Raw genomic sequence first — 18235 nt, 5'->3', positions numbered from 1 at the left:
CTAACTCTCTGAAGGCCTGTTCTACCACCTTTCCCAGAACACAGAGTGCCTCATCCTGATCTTTGCCTTGAATTCTTTTCAGGGTCTACTGTAGGTCAGTGACTGAAGTGGCTAATGACTTGATTCTTGTAGAACTGGATGGTGGGCAACATTCTTTATTTTACAATCCCTTCCCTTTCAGTCTTAATTTCAACCGAGGTCTGGGGGCCATTTCATGACCAATTTGCCCCATGACACTAGGAATGTTCATTCCCAGGTCAGTCGAGGATTTCATTGATAGGCCACTCAATGTGCTATTACTGGACTAGGCCCTGTTAACAGTAACTAAAGGCCTCTGGACTGCCTATCTCACTAGTCTGTTACGGTCCAGGAAATGGTTCCCTCTTGTTGCTTCTTCACATATCTAGAGTTACACTATCACACTCATTGATCTTATAGATCTATATATTTGGTCAGTCATTTCAAGTTGCCTAATCATTAATTTTATCTGAGGCTCAGTCACACATTTGGTAATGCAAGAAACAATAATCTGGCAAAATAGGCAGAATATAAGAAATATATCGAGGGCTTCCCTGGTGGCGCAGTGGTTGAGAGTCTGCCTGCCGATGCAGGGGACACGGGTTCCTGCCCCGGTCCGGGAAGATCCCACATGCCGCGGAGCAGCTGGGCCCGTGAGCCATGGCTGCTGAGTCTGCGTGTCCGGAGCCTGTGCTCCGCAGCAGGAGAGGCCACAACAGTGAGAGGCCCGCGTACCAGTTAAAAAAAAAAAAAAAAGAAGAAATATATCGAGTAACATTAATAAGGTCATAAGTAAGTATTTAAGCTAAGAACTCCCACTAGGTGTGGCCCAGTATTTACCCAGGTCGTCTGACCAGTCTATTCTGCACCAATCACTATCTTTAAGGGAAATTATACACTGGCATTGTACATAAAGTTCACCAAAGAGGTAGGCACATACAAGGCAAGTGGAGGTGTGTCATCATGACCCCTTACAGGATTGAGAAAGGAGTGTTACCTTCTAAGAGTTACATGGCTGGCACCAGGAGAAAAATTGATATTTATGGTGGAGGAGGTATTTCTGCCATTGGGGAGGTCTAGTTAACACACATGGAAGCTGCGCAGTGCACACTAGGGGGAAGGAGGAGGCTAAAGGGCAGAGAAAAAGTTTTATGTTTAAATTTTTTTTGGTCTTGCCTTAAAATCTGAATTTTTATTTCATCAACCTGAATAAATGCAGAATAAGCACAGATCACAGTATTCTCTGGGAGGAAAGGATTCTAGCCAGTTCTCCCCAAGTGAGTCTCTAGAATCAGGGCAACCCCAGTCACGGTTCAAAGGGGTTTGTTGTCTGTTTTTCCAGAGCCTGATACTGAGTCTAAACCTCTGGACAATTGGAAATGTATGAGAATAACCTTGGCAAGTTTGTAAACGAAGAACGAGGAGGAGAGATTAGCACGTTAAACTCTTTAAGAGGTAATAATTAAATCAATATGATAGTTTCAATAATAAGAAAATATTTCAGTGGAATAGGGTCCAGTAACAAAGGTTCTTGCAAAAATATGAAAAGTTCCTATCTATCATTAAGAAGTTAATCCTCAGAAAAATGAGTGAAGGATTTAGAGGAATTCTTGGAGGGAGAAGACCATTCTGTTCCATGTTCATTCAGCACCCACCAGCAAACACAACAAATGTTTGTTGAATGAATGCTCATCTCTGGTAATCAGAGAAATGCAAATTAAAGTAACTACATATCGCATTTTACTTATCAGATTGGCAAAAATGAAAAATAAAAACCTGGTAATACCCTGTGTTGCAAGAGCATGAGGAAATGAGCACTGTCACGTGCTGATGATGAGAGTGTGAATCGGTAATGTTGCCGAAATATCGGCTTCCTGTGCACCAATGCCGAACAGAAATACAGAGACAGAGATTTTGGAGGAAGAGAGGGATGGCTTTATTTTTCTTCCATGCGCAAGGGAAGACAGAGCATGCAGCGCCTCAAGAACTGTGCCCCTCTGTCCTGGGGAATTACAGGGGGTCTTATAGGTGGAACCCACAGTCCAGGGTAAGTGAAAAGGATCAAAGTGGTGAATGTCTTGCATTCTTCTTCTTCTTCCAATATTTTAAAAGTTACTGCTGGCGTCAGGCAGCCTGGTAATTGGGTCTGTTCATCTCTGGGTTATCGGCCTGCGACCTTCTTTCTGAAATGTAAACAGCTAAGAGGGGTGATTTGCTACAAGAGAATGCAGCAAGAGTAAGTGCCAGGTGCAGGGTACAATTCATATGGAATCAGAGTAATTGGTTTTGCTTAGCTTTGTGAAGGACAAGTGTTTGTTAGTAGTAACAGCTAAAGTATAACCAAGATTGCTTAATTCTTTCAGGCCTGTTTATGCTGTTTCCCCAGCCTGCTCATTGTTTCTTATTTTCTTTGTTTATCAGAAGATTTCTATTTTTGCTGCAACACTAACAGTCTTTTGTGGTCTGTGATAGTACAGAACTGAATATACCACAATCGTCCATTACTCGGGGCTCACTAAATAAACGAGGCTGCTTCCTCTTCCGAGCAACCTAAGGAGAGGGTAGATCCACGTGACCCGGAGTCCAGGATGCGTCATCGAGTGCGAACAGCCACAATTCACCAACTCTGCTATCACTTATATTTTTTAAAAGTGCGAGTCTCTACAGGAGTGTGCAACCGAGCTGTGAAAGGCCAGGCCTCGGAGAAGGAGTGGCGTGTACTCTGGAGGCGAGTGTTCTTTTCTTTCTACTAAAATCTTACACACACACACACACACACACACACACACACACACACACACACACACACACACACACACACACACACACGCCCTGCGCGCTCCCTGGTGCGGAGAGTGGGAAAGGAGAAAGAATACAGTGGGGGGGTGGGGGTGGGCGGGGGCGGGGGGATCGGAGAGGACGGGAAGAAATCCGGAAGAGAGAAATGCTGAGATTGCCGGGAGGCAGATACCGCCCCCAACCAAACTGGTGATCTCCCCAGTCCTATCCGCCGCGGGGCAGTCCCTCCTGCAGCTGCTAGGGGCCGCCCGCGCTCGTGCTGGTGCCCACACGGGGCCTTTGCTGCCTGTGCTCGCCTTTGACATATCTTTGCACACAGATCCTCACGCTGTAGAGCTCTTCCCTCCCTCATCCCTTATTTCTCTGCTGACACTTTCCCTGACTCCATCCAGGTCAAACCCTTTGGCGTGACGTCCCCTTCTAGCACCTCAGACCTCGCTTCCCTATTAACAGGACTGCCCTTGTGATTCATGTCTGCCATCCACCCAGGCTGTGGCTTCCTTGAGGGCACCACAGTACCTGTCTTGCTCCCCCTTGCACCCAGTGCCTAAGAAAATGCTTGGCACCTGAACAGGTGTAGCACTCAGGAGCCATGGCCTGTGCTGGAGGGAGGCAGGCCAGGGCACCGACACGGTTGAGGTCAAGCAGAGGGAATTTATTAGAGAGGCAGGGCGTAAACATATTTACACGGGTGCGCGGGGACATTAAAAAAAGCAGAGGCGGGGATGGGAGGTTCCGGGAGCGGCTCAGACGAGTTCCACCTTGGCATTGGGGTACACCGCCACCACGTCGTAGCCCTCGGGCGGCTTGACGCGCGCCTTGGCGTGGCTTTCGCAGTAGAGCCGGTCGTCCAGAAAGAAGTAACCGCGCTGCTTGAGGTTCAGGCCGCAGTCGCTGCACATGAAACACTCAGGGTGGTAGAGCTTGTCCCGCGCCTTGACGATGGTACCCCTGACGGGTGATCGGAGAGGACAGCGTCAGGAGCTGACCGATCCGAGAGCACGCCCCCACTAAGGGCCTCGGGCGGGGTCAGGGGACCACGGGGGTGGGGGGCGGGTGGGGAAGACAGGGGAGGTACTCACACGATGCCGTGGCCGCAGCGCGTGCACTCCGGCAGCCCCTGCAGGCCGCTCAGCGGAGCGCCTAGCTTGCCCGCCGTGGGCTTGAGGTTCCGGGGGCCGCCAGGCCCGGGCCGTTCCCCTGAAAGCCAGAGCACGGTTGGCAAGAGCCCGGTGCGGAGGTCAGAAAAGGGAAAACTTCATTTCTGCGGAGTGTGGGGCTGGGCCCTGCTTCCGTAGCCACCGGCAAAGAGACTGGGATAGGGGTTGGAAGGGCGACAGGGGTTGGGTGGGAATGAGAAAGCCCGGGCGCAGCGAGGTGTGTGGGAGCGCGCTGAGGACACGGGGGGCGGGGCTAATGGCCGGGAGGCCGGACGTGGGGTCGCAAAGGCGTGGCTTGGGCTGGTTGGGGGAGCGGAGTTCGGTACCTCAGGGAGCGGGAAGGCAGGTGAGGTAAAATCTTACCGCCCTCGCCGGCCTCTAGCATGCCCTGCAAGTAGCGGAAGGAGCCTGACTGCTTGGGCTCCGCAGCCGTCGGCTCGGCCGACTCCCGAAGCATCCTGTACACCTCTGAGCCCAGGTCTACTCCGCAGTCGCGGCTCCGCGAAAGGCCTCTGGCCAGGTCAGTGCTGGGCGAAAGAAGATGCACTAAGGGACAGGGTTGCAGTACCAGTACCAGTCTTCACTCTGCCAGCTCAAGGGTCTGGTGTGGTTTCATGAGTCAGAAGGCAATCAGCTGAGACCCAAGGATCAAGTGTTAAGGGTCAGGATGGGACCTGGTCTGAGATTTAAGGGCTCGGGGATTAGAATGGGATCTGGGTATGGCATCAAAGATTATGCCTCTGTACTACCTGTGGGGTGGAGACACGTGCAGGGTGCCCAACTGGGCCAGTAAAGTAGCCTCACTGCTGCTGCCATTGTGAGGGACTGGGAGGCGAGGTGACTGCCCGTAAGGAGATCCCAGGCCTGGCCTGCCATCTTCTGGCCCGAGCCCCGTGGCTGAGGGCCACCTGCTTGTCGCTGGACTGCCATCCTAGGAGAGAGAGGAGCCTGAGGCACTGGGAGACCCTCTGGGGTAGGCCCTCTGGCCATTCCTTGTACACCCACCCCTGCCCTGCTATGCCAAGCCTTCTTGGGTGTTGGCTGGCTACTCTTGCTCGGGCATCTCTCGGCTATGGTGCCCGGTCAGGGAAGGGGCTTGTGGGGAAAGGCTGAGCCTTGGGCCTGGTTCAATCCCTGCAGAAATGAGAAATGCTCATGGAAAGTCAGACACAAAAACCTGAGTCCCTGAGACTCAACGTTGGCTCATGAGCCCTGTGGTGGGTCTGACTACCAGTGCCCATGGGGGACAGTGTTGGGGCAGGACCATCCCAAGAAGCTTTTTAAGGCCAGCATGTCTGGTTCTGAGTGTATGGCTTCCTTGCAGAGGTGGTCCTGATACCAAGTCTTCCCTGTCAGAACTGTGCTGGGTACTGGATGGGCCCATGGCTGGGAATGCAAAAAAGGAATTCCTGTTCTGCAGCCAGGAAGGGTCATCAATCATTGTGTCCCAAGACCCTTTAGTGGGAGCAGGCTGAGGTTTAAAGGTACCATTGTGAGGTCAGCCCCCTCCAGGCCTGTATTTTTTCCCCCATTTCCTGCTTCCCAGGCCAAAATAGGTGGCCTTCCGTAGACACAGCAGATAGGGGCAAAGGCTTGGCCAGGGCTCAAAGCTCCCCACACCACCACCCCACAGCCAGCCTGATGCCCACGGCTGAAACATTTGAGGAAGAATGCCCTGAAAATGCCTCCTCAGTCCATGAGAAGAGGTCAGGATCTCTGCAGGCGTGGTTTCTGAATTGGGACCTCAGATCTTTGTCGCTGCAGGGCCATGTTGCCCCTCGCTTGCAGGCACACAAGCCTGTCCTCAGCAGTGTGATAACAGGCATGCACACTCTCACAAGTACATTTACAGACATACCCATGCATGAAGGCAACACACAGGCACCAGCCAGTCCTCCACCTACATACACCTAATCACACAGACACAGTTACATATACTCGGAGCCAGTGCTGGTCATACTGGGGATGACCATGGTGACCTCCATGACACAGTTGGTGGCCAGAGCAGCCTGACTTTGGGGTGGGGCCCAAGAGCCCAGGCCATGAAGTTGTTCTCAGCCTCAGTCTGGGAGGTGACATGTAAATTTTTCCTCCCCTCTACAGTGTGAACAGGGATGCTAGGTGGGGAGGAAAGGACGCCTACCCTAGAGGGAAAGAGCAAGCCTTGGACTCGGTCAGCCTCCAGCTGGGGCACAGCTGAGCCTGCAGGGCTTTGCCCAAGCTGCTGCTTTCTACAGGCTCTGAGCTGGGCAGGGGCGTGAGGAATGGGCAAACTAGCAGCTGAGTGACTGAATGGGGGTGGTGTCCCAACTTCTCCCACCCCAACAGACAAAGGAGAGGGGGTCTCTCACTGCCCAGGTGGGCCCCCATCAACGAGGCAACAGCAGCAGAAAAACCTTTAGCCTTAGCCTCTGAGAAACCTGAGCACTCTCACACATGTGTCTGCAGGGCAGGCAGGCTGGGGCTGGCCTGGCCTCTAATGGGGACCAGATGGGCCATGGGCCGTGGGGGCAGGGCTGGGCCCCGTACAGAACAGGCTTCAACAGGAAGGGGGAGCTGGAGGGACCTGGAGGGAGGAAGCCCTCACTGACCCCCACCCAGCAGGGTGTGGGAGTTTATTGCAGGATCATCAGAGCCACTGCCCCTCCCATGGCCACCCATGCAGCAGCCTCTCTAGGTCTGAACTCAGTGGTTAGGACACACGTGGTGACCTCAGTGTTGGTTTGAGTCTCAGCTCTATCACTCGCTCACTGAGCAAGTTACATCACCTCTCTGAACCTCAGTTTCTTCATCTGTGAAATGGGGATGATGGTTTCTATCATAAGTTCCTCGTGGAGATAAAATGAGACAGTTGCATACAAAGCACTTAGCATAGTGCCTGGCACACATCCATTTTTGGATGAATGGCTGTCATGGGCATTCCTGAGCCCCCATTCCTGGATTTCCCTTCTCCACGGTGTGCCTGGTACCATGTGTTCCCCGTGTCTGAGTACCCGCCAGCTGCCGATTTGTTTGTTGAAGTCTCAGTGGGCTAGTCAGCAGCATGGGGGTAACTGCTAGCTTGCTCATCAGCTCCAGTATGACTGTGGTCAGAATCTAGGACACTCAACTTGGACAGAGGTGGGCACTAAATCCAGGTGAGCAGGTGGCACCTCCCAGAGGCCAAGTTCTAGCTCCCTGCTGGTCTGGAGAGGACAGGCTGAGTCCTGCGCTGCCTGCTGCACCTGGCTTGCCTTAACCTATCACCTGGTTCTCAGTTCAAATGCCACCCTCTCTGGGAAACCTTTTCTGATCACCATCCTTCCTCCACTCTGGGCTGTGTTCCCATGTAAGGGCTGAGAGAAGGAGACTCCAATGACTCTATATGGAAGGTGGGCCTGAAGCCCCAGTTGATGAGTGCCAGGGTACCTTGTGCTGGTCTTAGGGCCAGCTGTCGTCTTCCCCTCCTGTGATGGCTCCAGCTGGGCCCACCGCCCTCCCCCCTGCAGGTAGAGGGTGGGAGCAGTATGGAGACAATGGGCCCTGTACCTGTGTTACTGAGGACACGGCCCTACAGGGGCTGGGTGTGGGTGTTTCTGTCCCCCCTTCCATGGAGCTCATGACCTTTTAAGTATGAAAGGGGGGCAGCAGCTGAGGGGCTGCCCTGTTGCTTGTGGAAAATCCCCCCGCTTCCAGCCTGAGCCCCACAGCCTGGCCCTTGAGGAGGTCAGTAAGGGAAAGTGTGGGACAGAGGGAGCTGTTCTCCAGCCCCCAGCCCCACTGGCCCAGAGCCTCTCCTGGAGGACTCAACAGACTTGAGCTTCATATTCCAAAGCTCAGGCCCCCTTGTCCTATCCATCTTGGTACTTACACACGAGAGCCGGGCTCACACATGAGCTGGGGGCCTATACTACGCTATTCTCATTTCGCCCATGTCAAGCCTGGGTGATTTGTCTATGCCCCCCAGCCCCTGTCCCCATGGGTCCATGGAACTACCAGAGCAAGCTTCTGAGACCCAGGTGTGGCCACAAATCTCTTCAAGAACAGCTGAGGTCCTGGGTAGAGGAAACCGAGAGCCTCTCTGTGCCCTCAGCCCTCACCTCTGCCCCCTGCCACACCTGGGACTTTTTTCTCTGAACCTACGGTGCACAATCTCACCTCTGGGCCTTTGTATGTGCTTCACTTTGTATGTGGCACACTTCTCTCCATGCCCCTTTGCCTCCCTTATTCTTCCAGACCCTTAGGTCTTGGCTTGGATACCCCCTCTTCCAGGGAGCCCTCTCTGACCCCTTGAGTCAGATACCTACTCTGGACTCCTTTGACCCCTGGCTTCTTCCATCCCAGAACTGCTAGGTGCCTCTCCCCTTCCAGAATGGGCACTCCCTGCGTATGGTAAGCACCTGGCCTCAGGGATGCCAGCAAAAGCAAGGTAGGGAACAAATGTCAGAGAAAGATGGGGACTAGGATAGGGGGTGAGGGAGAGGCCATGGCAAATCATTCCCTCTGGTACAGCAAAGCCTCCGTGGGGAGAGAGTGGATATGAGCAGGCCCTGGGGGCCATGGTCCCACATGCTGGGTCCCAAGTTCAGGCTCCATCATAGACCAGTCGAGTCTCCGCCTTGCCCAAACTCAGTGGCCCAGAAATAACGAGTTCACTCTGGATACCTCAGCTTTGCCCACTTGGCCACCCCTCAAGCCCATGGAAAAATGAGGCCCTAAAGCAGCCTGGCTCCACCTCATGCTCCTTGAGGACAGCACCATAGCTGTGACTCCTGTCATACACAGAAAGGTGAAGAGCAGACAGGCCTGCAGCCTGAGGTCTGCTAGCTGCGATCATGGAATGGCCAGGAGAAAACTTCAGTCTTGGATAGGGCAAGGCAGTGCCTTATATTCTAAGGTTGGCTCTGGCCAGGTAGGTGCCCAAGGCTAGGATGAGACAGAAGAGTGCCCCATAGCCTGAGGTCACTCCACAGCCTATGGCTGTCCCCCACCCCTCCCCCAAGTCTGGTGACTTCCTCCTGATCTGGCAACACTGGGCAACAGAGTGAAACCCAGCTGGGTAAGTGGTAGCCCTGAGCCAAGGCCTGGCCCAGTCCCTGCCCACCACAGGCACCATTGTCCCAGAATCCAGGACTGCTTAGCGTACTGACAGAGCCCACAGCAGGTACCCGTCACCTTGGGAGCCCCTGATGGGGCATGGACAGAGCCCAGAGAAGCCTTCTGCTTCAGTCTCTGAGAACCGCAGTGAGGACATCCAATGCAGTTAAACCCGTGGACAAGGCCCGGCCTCTCTGCCCTGGGCTTGCTCTGAGCTAGGCCAGGCCAGGCCAGGCCAGGTGGTGTATGTACATACCTGGGCCTCGGGATCGATGTGGATCCTGTGTGCCTGAGCCTTGCTGTCCTCTGGGGTATTGGGCCAGCTCCTGCCTTCAGGCCTGTGGCAGGAATTAGGATTGTCAGAAATCTCTGCTTACTAGCCCACCATGCCTGGGAACTAGGACCAAGAAGCGCTGGGGTCTGGGCCCAGGCCCACCCAGGACCAGGCTTGGTACCCTGCATGGATAAGGATACTACCCCAACTCTTTCCCCTGCGCCAGAATGCTGGCCTTCGTGGCAAGGAGACACAACTCTAGATCTGCCACTCACCTGGGATAGGCTGTGTGCCCTTTCTCCACTAGCTGCTCCTTCCCCCTCTGGTCTGATTCCTAGAAAGGAAGCCCTGCAGCTTCCCCACCTTTCCACCCTCTCTGTGGCCTATGGAAGCTCAGCATAAAGAGGGCCAAGCTCATGGCGGAGCAAGCCAGGCCTTACACGTTGATCAGCTAGGAGCCCATCCACTCCTCCCGCTTCCATTCACAGCCTCTGATGGGGCCTGGGAGTCAGGCATCCGTGGGCCCAGGAAAAGTGGAATGGAGGCTCTGAGGGGTGCACCTCCCTGACTGCTGCCGCTGGCAGAGTCATCATCAATGTCTGCCCAGCCCAGATGGGAAACAGGCCATTAGGAAATTCCTGCTTCGCCATAGAAACCAAAAGCCAAACACCACTCAGGAGGGAGAAAAACATCATAAACCTGCCATAAGTGGGGGCAGGCAGGGCCGAGAGGCTACAGGCCTGGGGCCCAGTCCTGCCACTGAGTAGTCCTGTGACAAGGCAGGCCAGGAGGGTGTGTGGACCCCGGATTGGCAGGTGGGTGTGAGTGAGGCTGGTTACACCAAAGGGGAATAATGTCCCCACTCTGCCCCACAGGGCCTCCTGGGTCTTCTCAGGGGTCTTACCACTGGGCTAGCAGCTCAACCCTGCCCCTGTCCCCCCACTCAGCAGAGGATTTTAACAATCTGATTACACGTGTAGTCCACACTCACTCTGCTCTTCCTCACCATTGCCCATTCCTTGGTCCCCTGCAGGCTACCTCTCTTCTCCACAGCCTTTCAGAGGCCTGTGGCCCCAAGGCTCTGCTGTTCTATCCCCCACTGGCATCTGGCTCCAGCCCCCTCAGCCAGGCTCCCAACTGACTGCCCTAACTCACAGCTCTAATTATGGTCTCTATGCACTCAGAACTCTGCTGGAATAAACCTAGGACATCTTGTGTGGCTGTTTGGCCTTATACTTCCTTGAAGTCCTGCCCAGAAGAGAAGTACAAGCCTGCGGTCTGAAGATCAGAGGGTACAAAGTACCCAGAGCCATCAGAGTGGTCCAAAGGCATAAGACTGGAATGAGAGGCTTATTCATGTGTCAACCTCCACCCCCAGGTCTCCACACTTTAGGCTGAGCAGGTAGCTCCATCTGCCATCTTTAAGCCCACCAAAGGGTGGGCTGTACAAATCCATCTTGTATCCCATGTAATAGGTGACAGGGACCTCACCAGAGGCCCCAGGGTTGCAGCTGATGCCAGGAAGGTCCTGGACCTACAGAACATGCCCAGAAAGTATGGGTTAGCTTGGATTGCTGGATACCTGGCTCTGAGTTCCAGACAAAGTAAGCATAGCGGGGAAGCTGGGCCTTTACTTCACTTTTCATCCTGTGGAGAAGTCTGTGGAGGAGTACAGCCCTCTGTACGCAAGAGGGCAGGTAGGGAAGCTGGCCTAGGTAGAGCTCTGGGAGCGCTGGCACAGAGTAGCTCCCTCCAAGCAGCTCACCAGGCCAATCTTCCACAGACCCCATGTTGGGGGTTGTCTTTGGAGGCTCAGGCATAAGTCCTGGCATGACAGGCAGGATAGAGAGCAGGGTCAGAGGCCTTGCAGGTGAGAAGGCACCCAGGAGAAGAGATGCTGGCCCAGAAGATCAAGGTGGCCCCTGTGTCTTGATCCCCCAGAATCTGCATGTGTGAGAATTAGGGATGGGGGCTGGGGGACATGACATCAGGTTTTCACCCTGACGAAGCAGACACTGTATGTCATCCTCACTCAATCCCAGATCCCCCATTTTGAAGTTGAGGAAGCTAAGGGCTCTGATATTAAATCACTAGGACAACACAGTTCTCAAGTGCAGAGCTGGGACTGGAACCCAGATCTGTGATAGGAGAGAGTGTGCTCTCACCTGCTCCATGGCCAGGCAGCATCTGGGGGCTCAAATACCCAGTGTGGAACAGGTCAGTGGACCCCTGGCTCATCCATGCCTGGCTTGGAACAAATGGCCAGGGAAGGAAGGAAGGAAGGAAGGGGGACCTCCACCCTGCCCCCACCCTGCTACCCTCCCCTGACATCATTCCCTCTGTGGACCTCCTGAATCAGGCCCCCTGTGAGCCTCCCCTGCCCCTTGTCCCACTACTATCAGGGCTTCCCTTATTCAGCCATGCAGAGACAAGGCCAGAGGTGAATCAGGGCCCAGGAACCCAGCCAAGTTGGGTGGCCTCAGAGGCCCCTCGTGGGCAGAGCAGTGCTGATGCTTCCCCCAGACAGCCTGTACCTCGGTCTCAGAGAGGGTGATGAATGTGATCCTGCTTTATGGAGAAGGAAACCCAGGCTCACAGAGGTCATCTGGTGAGCCTAAGAACCCAAAAAGTCTGGAAGAGGGCCAGCTCTGCTGAACTCCCAGGACAGAGCCTCCTCACTGCAGGCCAGGTGGAGTGTACAAGGCCCTGGACTTGCAGCTGGGCCCACTCAGCGCCGAGAGCAGAGTCAGGGTCCTGACTTCAACACGGACCTGGGCCAGACATAAATGGGGCTACTTCAGAAGGCTTCCCACCATGTTTAACGGCTCTGAGCCCATGGATTACACCCTGCCCTGCTGGCTCTAAGGCCTGGTTAGCCGTGTTGTGGTTTGGGGAGGATTCACCTACACACACCCACATGGGGTTGTGGAAAGTCGCTGTTAACAGTGAACGTGGCAGAGGTGAGCAGTTATGTCTGACTTCCCTGGATCTAGGCAAGACGGGGGAGGGAGATCCCGCCCAGCCCGGACCCAGCCGACTGCCATCAGCCTGAGCAAGGCTGGAGATGCCCCAGGTAGACCTTCCATCCTGGAGCATGTCCAGGGCACAGGTGGGGCTTGGTGACCCCCCAATCCTCGCCTTCCTGATGGGCAGTATAGCATTACACCGTCCACGGCATCCAGATTTAAGCAGGGCAGAGGTTTGGGCCATAGTGGGGACAGCTGAGGCAGGGCAGCTGTGGGGCTCGTAGAAGTGGTCAGCAGTCAAGCAGAAGGAATGGAGTCTTTGGGAGTGAGGGAGACCTGAGGTCAGATCTTGCTTCACCACTGCTCTGCTGTGTGACTTGAAGCACCCTCCAAACTTTCTGAGTCTCAGTTGTCTCACGTGTAAAGTGGAGACTATATTAGGTTTTACCTTATCGAGTTGGTTTGACAGTTAAACAAGGTGTTGAACGATAAAATTCTTTGAACTGGTCATCAAGCTCGTCACTCGTGGGTGGGAAAAGGACTGAAATCACACACACCTCACCCCCCGTTTGAGGCTACTCAAGGTCTTAGTTCAGCCCTGATTTTGGGCTGCCTACCCCCTGCCATAAGTCCCCCAACATAGTTCCAGCCATAGGTTAAATGGGTGCTTCTTCCTCTCTTAAGCCACCTGCATCTCCAAACAGTGCCTGTCAAACCCCTGTGAAAGTGCTGCTCCATAGGAGTGGGGTGCCAGGAACTGAAGCAGAGAGGCTGTGTGAGGCCCAGCTCACCCAGGATGTTGGCCACCCAGAACCGAGCCTCCCCTGATTCACCCGCATCATCCTGGCCCAGCCTGCCCTGTGCGTACCTGCTCACGGAGAGTATGAGGTGGTCATGGCAGCCCTTGATGCGGTTCTGTGCCTCCAGGTGTGTCATGAGCTCTGTGCTCTCACCATTGATGGCCTGGATCAGGTCTCCAGGGCACAGTGCAGCCAGGGCAGCCTTGCTGCCAGCATGGACCTGTGGATGGACAAGCCAGATGGCTGGACATTGGTCATTATGTGGCCTTGCTGCGGGCTCTGTTCTAGACCCCTTCCAACCTCAGAACTGGGCCAGTATAGCCCTGCTGCCCATGTGACCTGTGGGTGGGCAAGTTGAGTTCCCACATGGCTTTGCTGAAGCCTCTGCTCCAAACAAGCCCAACTGCAGCACCTGGAGGTCTGGTGAGGTATGAAGGGCATATGAGAGGGGCTTCCTCTGGGTTGGGACAAATGGGATGTCACTCTTGCAGCCTGCATACATGCAAGGGACACAGAAGGATATGTGTTCTCCAGCAGATACAAAGCATGGACATGTCACAGGTACCCTGTATTGCCCCACCCAGACAGACCACATAGTAGCCCCTTGACCTGATGTTCAAACCCTTAGTGACCTTTTTTCCTCTCATCCCCACCCCTCCACATTTACCTCCACACACCCACACTCTATCCAGACCATCTGAACGTCAAGGGGGTACTCACGGGTACCAGATAGCTCTCACCTTCACACTGCTACAGATGCTGTTCCCTCTACCTGGAACACACTTTCCTTTGACCCCAAACCCTAATTACCAGCTTATGCCTCCTCATCCTTCAGGTCTCAGGCTCTCAGCAGAGGCCATTTCTCCTGGAAGCCTCTCCTCTGGGGTCCCACAGTACCCTGTGCACCCCCTTTACCACTCTGCTCCCCTAACATTGTTAGTGCCTCATTCTGTGCTGTCACCTCCCCAGGCAAGTCGAGGGCCATCTACTTTTAGCTGCCAGCCTGTGCTTCCGGGTCACAATTTCACCTCCCTTTCCTCTGGAGGACAGGCACAAAGGCCACCCCAGTGCCACTGTTGATCCCAGAGGGTCAAGCAGTGTCCACATCTGGAGCCTCCTACAATGCCGGTCCCTTGACATGTGCCACATGAGGTTGGGAATAAGCTCACAGGAGGCCTAAGTAAGCAGCCTCGGGAGGGAATTCAGGCAACAGGACATCCTTTACCCTGTCCCTGGTCCCAGCACAGCCTTTGGAAAGAGACTTTAGGGACCCTCATTCCTCCCAGCCTCTCAAGCTGTGGCTCAAGAGCTGTCAGTGGCACTGTCCCTGTTGGGGTGGGAGCTCCTGGAGGCGGGGTCAGGCTCAGTTTAGCCAGTTCTCTGTAGTGAGCGGACAAAGCTGAGGTGCTGGCAGCTCCTTGGCTGGAGTCCTGGTGTGGGTACTGCCAAGCAACCTGCCCTGAAATAGGCTGCCCCAAGGAATGTTCTTCTGGAGCATGCTACCCTCAGCCAACCAGCCCACCACTAATGTTCCTTTGTAGGGCATGGGCACCTACACAGGCCTGTCTTCCCAGGGAAGGCACCCACTTGGCACCATCCCACCCTCCCCCCAAGGCCCTGCTCTAGGCCCCCTCTCCTACACGGATACCTGCTCTGTGACATGGCAGGGGCTCAGTGCTTTAGCCATAACTAGCTCATGGCAACCTCTCAACCACCTGATGAGACAGAGGCTGTTCTCATTCCTATTTTTAGATGAAGAAAGAGAGGCTTTGGGGATGGGGCATTTTGCCCCAGTCCCCATGCTGGAGAGGAGTCTTCTTCCTCAGGGGGGTGGCTAGCTGCAGGCTGACTCAGCCAGCACAAGGGGTGCATTCAGGCCCCTGTGGGTGGAGGAAGTTCTCGAAAGCAGGGGTGGCTGGGACTCTGCCAGTTCCGTTAGCTTGGGAGTTCTGGTCAGAGAGGGCGTGAGGCCAGGAAACCGTGACTCTTCCAACTGCCTTTACGTGCATTGTTTCATTAGTCCTCAAGGCAAGCCTATTTCCTAGATGAGGAAACCAAGGTCCAGAGAAGTACAGGACACTCAACTGATAAACGGCAGAGTTAGGATTTCAGTCCAGACCAACCAATTCCAAATGCTATGCTCTTAACCAGTGTGCTTTTCTGCAAAAGGGAGTGAGGGGAGAGACAGTGTCCCAAGTAGAAGGATCAGCATGTGTAATAGCTCATCTGGGAGTGAAAGTAAGAGCAGGCTCCTGTGGCAAAAATATCACCAAAATATCGGTGAGGAGAGAGTGGAAGAGATGAAATGAGAGGAAAAAGCAGGGACCAGACCTACAGGCCTTGTAGGCCCAGGCGAGAGGATTCTAAACAGGGACATCGCAGGACAGAGTTGAATTCAGGCTGATCCTTCTGGCTGCTGAGTGCAGGATAAACAGACAGAAGGAAGAGAGAGGGGAGGGGTGAAGTCAGCTGGGAGGCTGGGGCGTGAACCAGCCCCTTCACCTATAGCAGCTACATTTAAAGCCCCTGTGTCACTCCACCTGGCCTAGAGGCAAAAAGCCCCTACAGGGAGCTGGGCATACAGTTAGTGGTGTTCATTCCAGGCACTAGTTTCTAGGGACCTGGTAGCAACAACCCATTAGGATTCCAAGGTCAGTAGTCACTATAGTTTGTGAGGAAGGAGCCCTGGGCAATGTTTGGGGGGGCTCCCAGAGGCTTTGTGGGCTGAGATTGCATAGTCCCAGCTCTGCCAGGCAGCCAGCCTCCTCTCTGTCTGAGTGTGGCTGTCTCCACTGGGTGGGGGAAGTCCCGTAAGCATGGGAGGGGTCGGGTCTTGAACCCCCTCGGTGAGGACACTCCCACATATAATCGGTGTCTGTAGACCTGCCCTTGAGGTACCTGCTGGGCAAGCTGTGGCCTGTGTCTCCTCAGCCCTGTAAATCTCCCCAGATCCCACCCAAACCCAGGCTCAGCCATCCTGGCTCCTCAGGCCTTAGCTGCTGCTCTGAGACTTTGGGGGGACAAGGCGGGGGTGTTCTTCCTGGTAAACCCTTTCCAGCCTGTCTGCCTGCCAGCGGCCTGCATCCCGATTAGCTCCAAACAAGGCCGCCGCTGTTGCTGCCGCTGTGACGTGTGGAGGCCTTTCCTCGGCGGACAGGCAGCCGCGTGGGCAACAGATGTCTCTGCTCCCTGCTGCCTGCGGCCGTCAGCCGCTGCCACTTAGCCTGTCAGCGGCCTCACGCCCAGGGTGGCTGGCCCGCCGGCTGGCCTAGCACCCCCAACAGCCTGCCTTGGTGGTGGACACACAGCATGACACTCACTGGCAGACACAGATGTGCACGCTCTCTCTCTCTCTCTCTCTCACACACACACACACACACACACAGGCCCCCAGCAGGGCTCTCTCAGGGAAGTGGGAGATGAAAGGCTCCCAGATGTGTTGAAGGCCCACCTCACTCAGCCCCAAAGGACCTGGTGGCCATGGGGTGAGGGCAGATGTGGGAATCCTCCCAGAACAGCTGGGCCTGCCTGTCACCCTGGCCCCCAGAAACGGGATTCCATGATTCCATGCTCCACCAGGTGCCCACCCCTTCCCCTAAACTGGAAAGAAGACTCTGAAAGCCCAGCCAGCTTGGTCCAGCCCCCATGGCGAGAGGTGGCGGAAGGGTAGGGGGAAGGTGCTCTCAGTTCCCCCGATACAGGGCCCCGAAGACCAGAGCAGCTTGTATGGGGTCAAGGGATGGCCCCAGGTCCCCTTCTCTCTTCCCTTCAGACTGGGAGCCCCCAAGGGCAGGGCCTGGGTTCTCTCCTCTTCTGTACCCTAGGCTGGGACCCCCAGGGGCAGCGTCTGAGTCCCGTCTTCTGGCCCTTCAAATATGGGACCCCAAGGCTGGGCCAGGATCCTGTCTTTCCCAGTTTGGGTACCCCCCTCTGACAGGGCCCGAGTCATGTCCTCTGTTCCTCTGTCCTCCTCAGATTAGCCACCACCTGGGGTGGTGCCCCCTCCTCCTCCTCCTCTGCCTAAACCTGGGGCAGTGCATGGCCACAGAAACTTGAGGAACTGGGTGGAGGTTATCCTGGCCCCTGGCCTTGTGTGTCTTGTGGCAAGGGGGTCTCAGAACTGCATAGTCAAGTCTTCCTTTCCCTGGAAGCCAAAAATTCCTCCTGGTCACTTCCCCTTAGGACAAGTGAGGTCATGGATGAGAGACTGACCAAAACCAGAGTGGGGAACTGGATGGATCTTTCTTTCTTCAGTTTCAGAGAGGACCCCAGACCTCCTTGGGATCACTCAGCTCTACTGGCAGGGACCCTTGATAAGCGGAGTCTCTCAAGTCATTTCGCTTGAAATTTTCAGGCTGCATTAGGTTGAAGCAGCATCTCTGGGCCTCTGGAGATCAGTCCAGATCTCTGGCCCATGACTTTGGCCTGCAGTGAGTCCCCCAGAATGAGGCCAGCAGGGAGGCTGGTTTGTGAGCTCTTGGGGGGAATCCTTCAAGGGATAAGGGCAGGTAGGCCCAGCGGGAGGGGGAGGGGGCTGTGGCGACGCTGCCCAGCCTGGAAGCCTCCTCTACAGCCTGTGGGTCACCGAGGCCAACCCTTGGCCTTCGAGCCTCCAGGACGTCGGGGATCCGGGTCCCGGGTGGACTGTAAGGACTGGGTCTCAGATTCAGGACCTCCCCGCCGCCCTGTGGCCGCTGGACTCACCCGCGAGATGGTGAGGGGTACGCTGAAGTCCCGGCCGCCCACCAGGCGGAAGCCCCAGGGCGAAGGGCCGCGCAGGGTCACGGAGTGGGGCATCGCGAGCCGGAGCTGCGGCCGGAGCTTGAGCCGGACACTGAGGAGTCGCCGCCGCCGCCGCCGCCGCCGCCTGGACGCCGCGCCCCGCCCCTGGCCCGCCCGCCCCCGTACCCCCCTTCGCCCGGCCCCCGCCCCTGCTCCCCGCGCGCCGGGATTGGCCCCGCGGCCGACCCGACCCTCCCACTTCGGGGGGCTCAGAGGACCCGCCCCTCAGCCCCGGCCGCCTGCAGCCCGGCACCCCCGCCAGGTTCTCAGAGAGCCGGGACTGGAACGGCCCCGACGTCCGAGATCCTGCCCCGGCCTCCGCTCTGCGGGCCGCGGACCGGAGCCCGGCTGTGGAAGCTC

General features: G+C 55.7%; 1 protein-coding gene across 3 annotated transcripts; it reads right to left on the bottom strand.

Moving 5' to 3' along the window:
* Positions 1-1930: 1930 nt before the first annotated feature.
* Positions 1931-17968, bottom strand: PDLIM4 (PDZ and LIM domain 4). Of its 3 annotated transcripts, XR_010942090.1 has the most exons (8): positions 17798-17964; positions 13162-13313; positions 9310-9391; positions 4727-4908; positions 4341-4504; positions 3900-4017; positions 2798-3768; positions 1931-2767 (listed from the first exon to the last, which is right to left on the bottom strand). XR_010942090.1 is itself a non-coding variant. In XM_067731689.1 (7 exons), exons 1-7 carry the CDS (start codon positions 17888-17890, stop codon positions 3564-3566), a joined length of 996 nt encoding a protein of 331 aa, XP_067587790.1. In that variant the 5' UTR covers positions 17891-17964; the 3' UTR covers positions 1931-3563. The 3 variants fall into 3 exon arrangements, 1 of the variants encoding a protein (XP_067587790.1); XM_067731689.1 differs by having other exon boundaries at positions 1931-3768; XR_010942091.1 differs by lacking the exon at positions 1931-2767 and having other exon boundaries at positions 3627-3768; positions 3900-4130; positions 17798-17968.
* Positions 17969-18235: the final 267 nt, after the last annotated feature.

The sequence above is a fragment of the Pseudorca crassidens genome, chromosome 3 (assembly GCF_039906515.1).
Source record: "Pseudorca crassidens isolate mPseCra1 chromosome 3, mPseCra1.hap1, whole genome shotgun sequence".
Taxonomy (NCBI): Eukaryota; Metazoa; Chordata; class Mammalia; order Artiodactyla; family Delphinidae; genus Pseudorca; species Pseudorca crassidens.
Note: the sequence above shows the minus strand (reverse complement) of the source record. Positions and strands in the feature narration are given on the sequence as shown.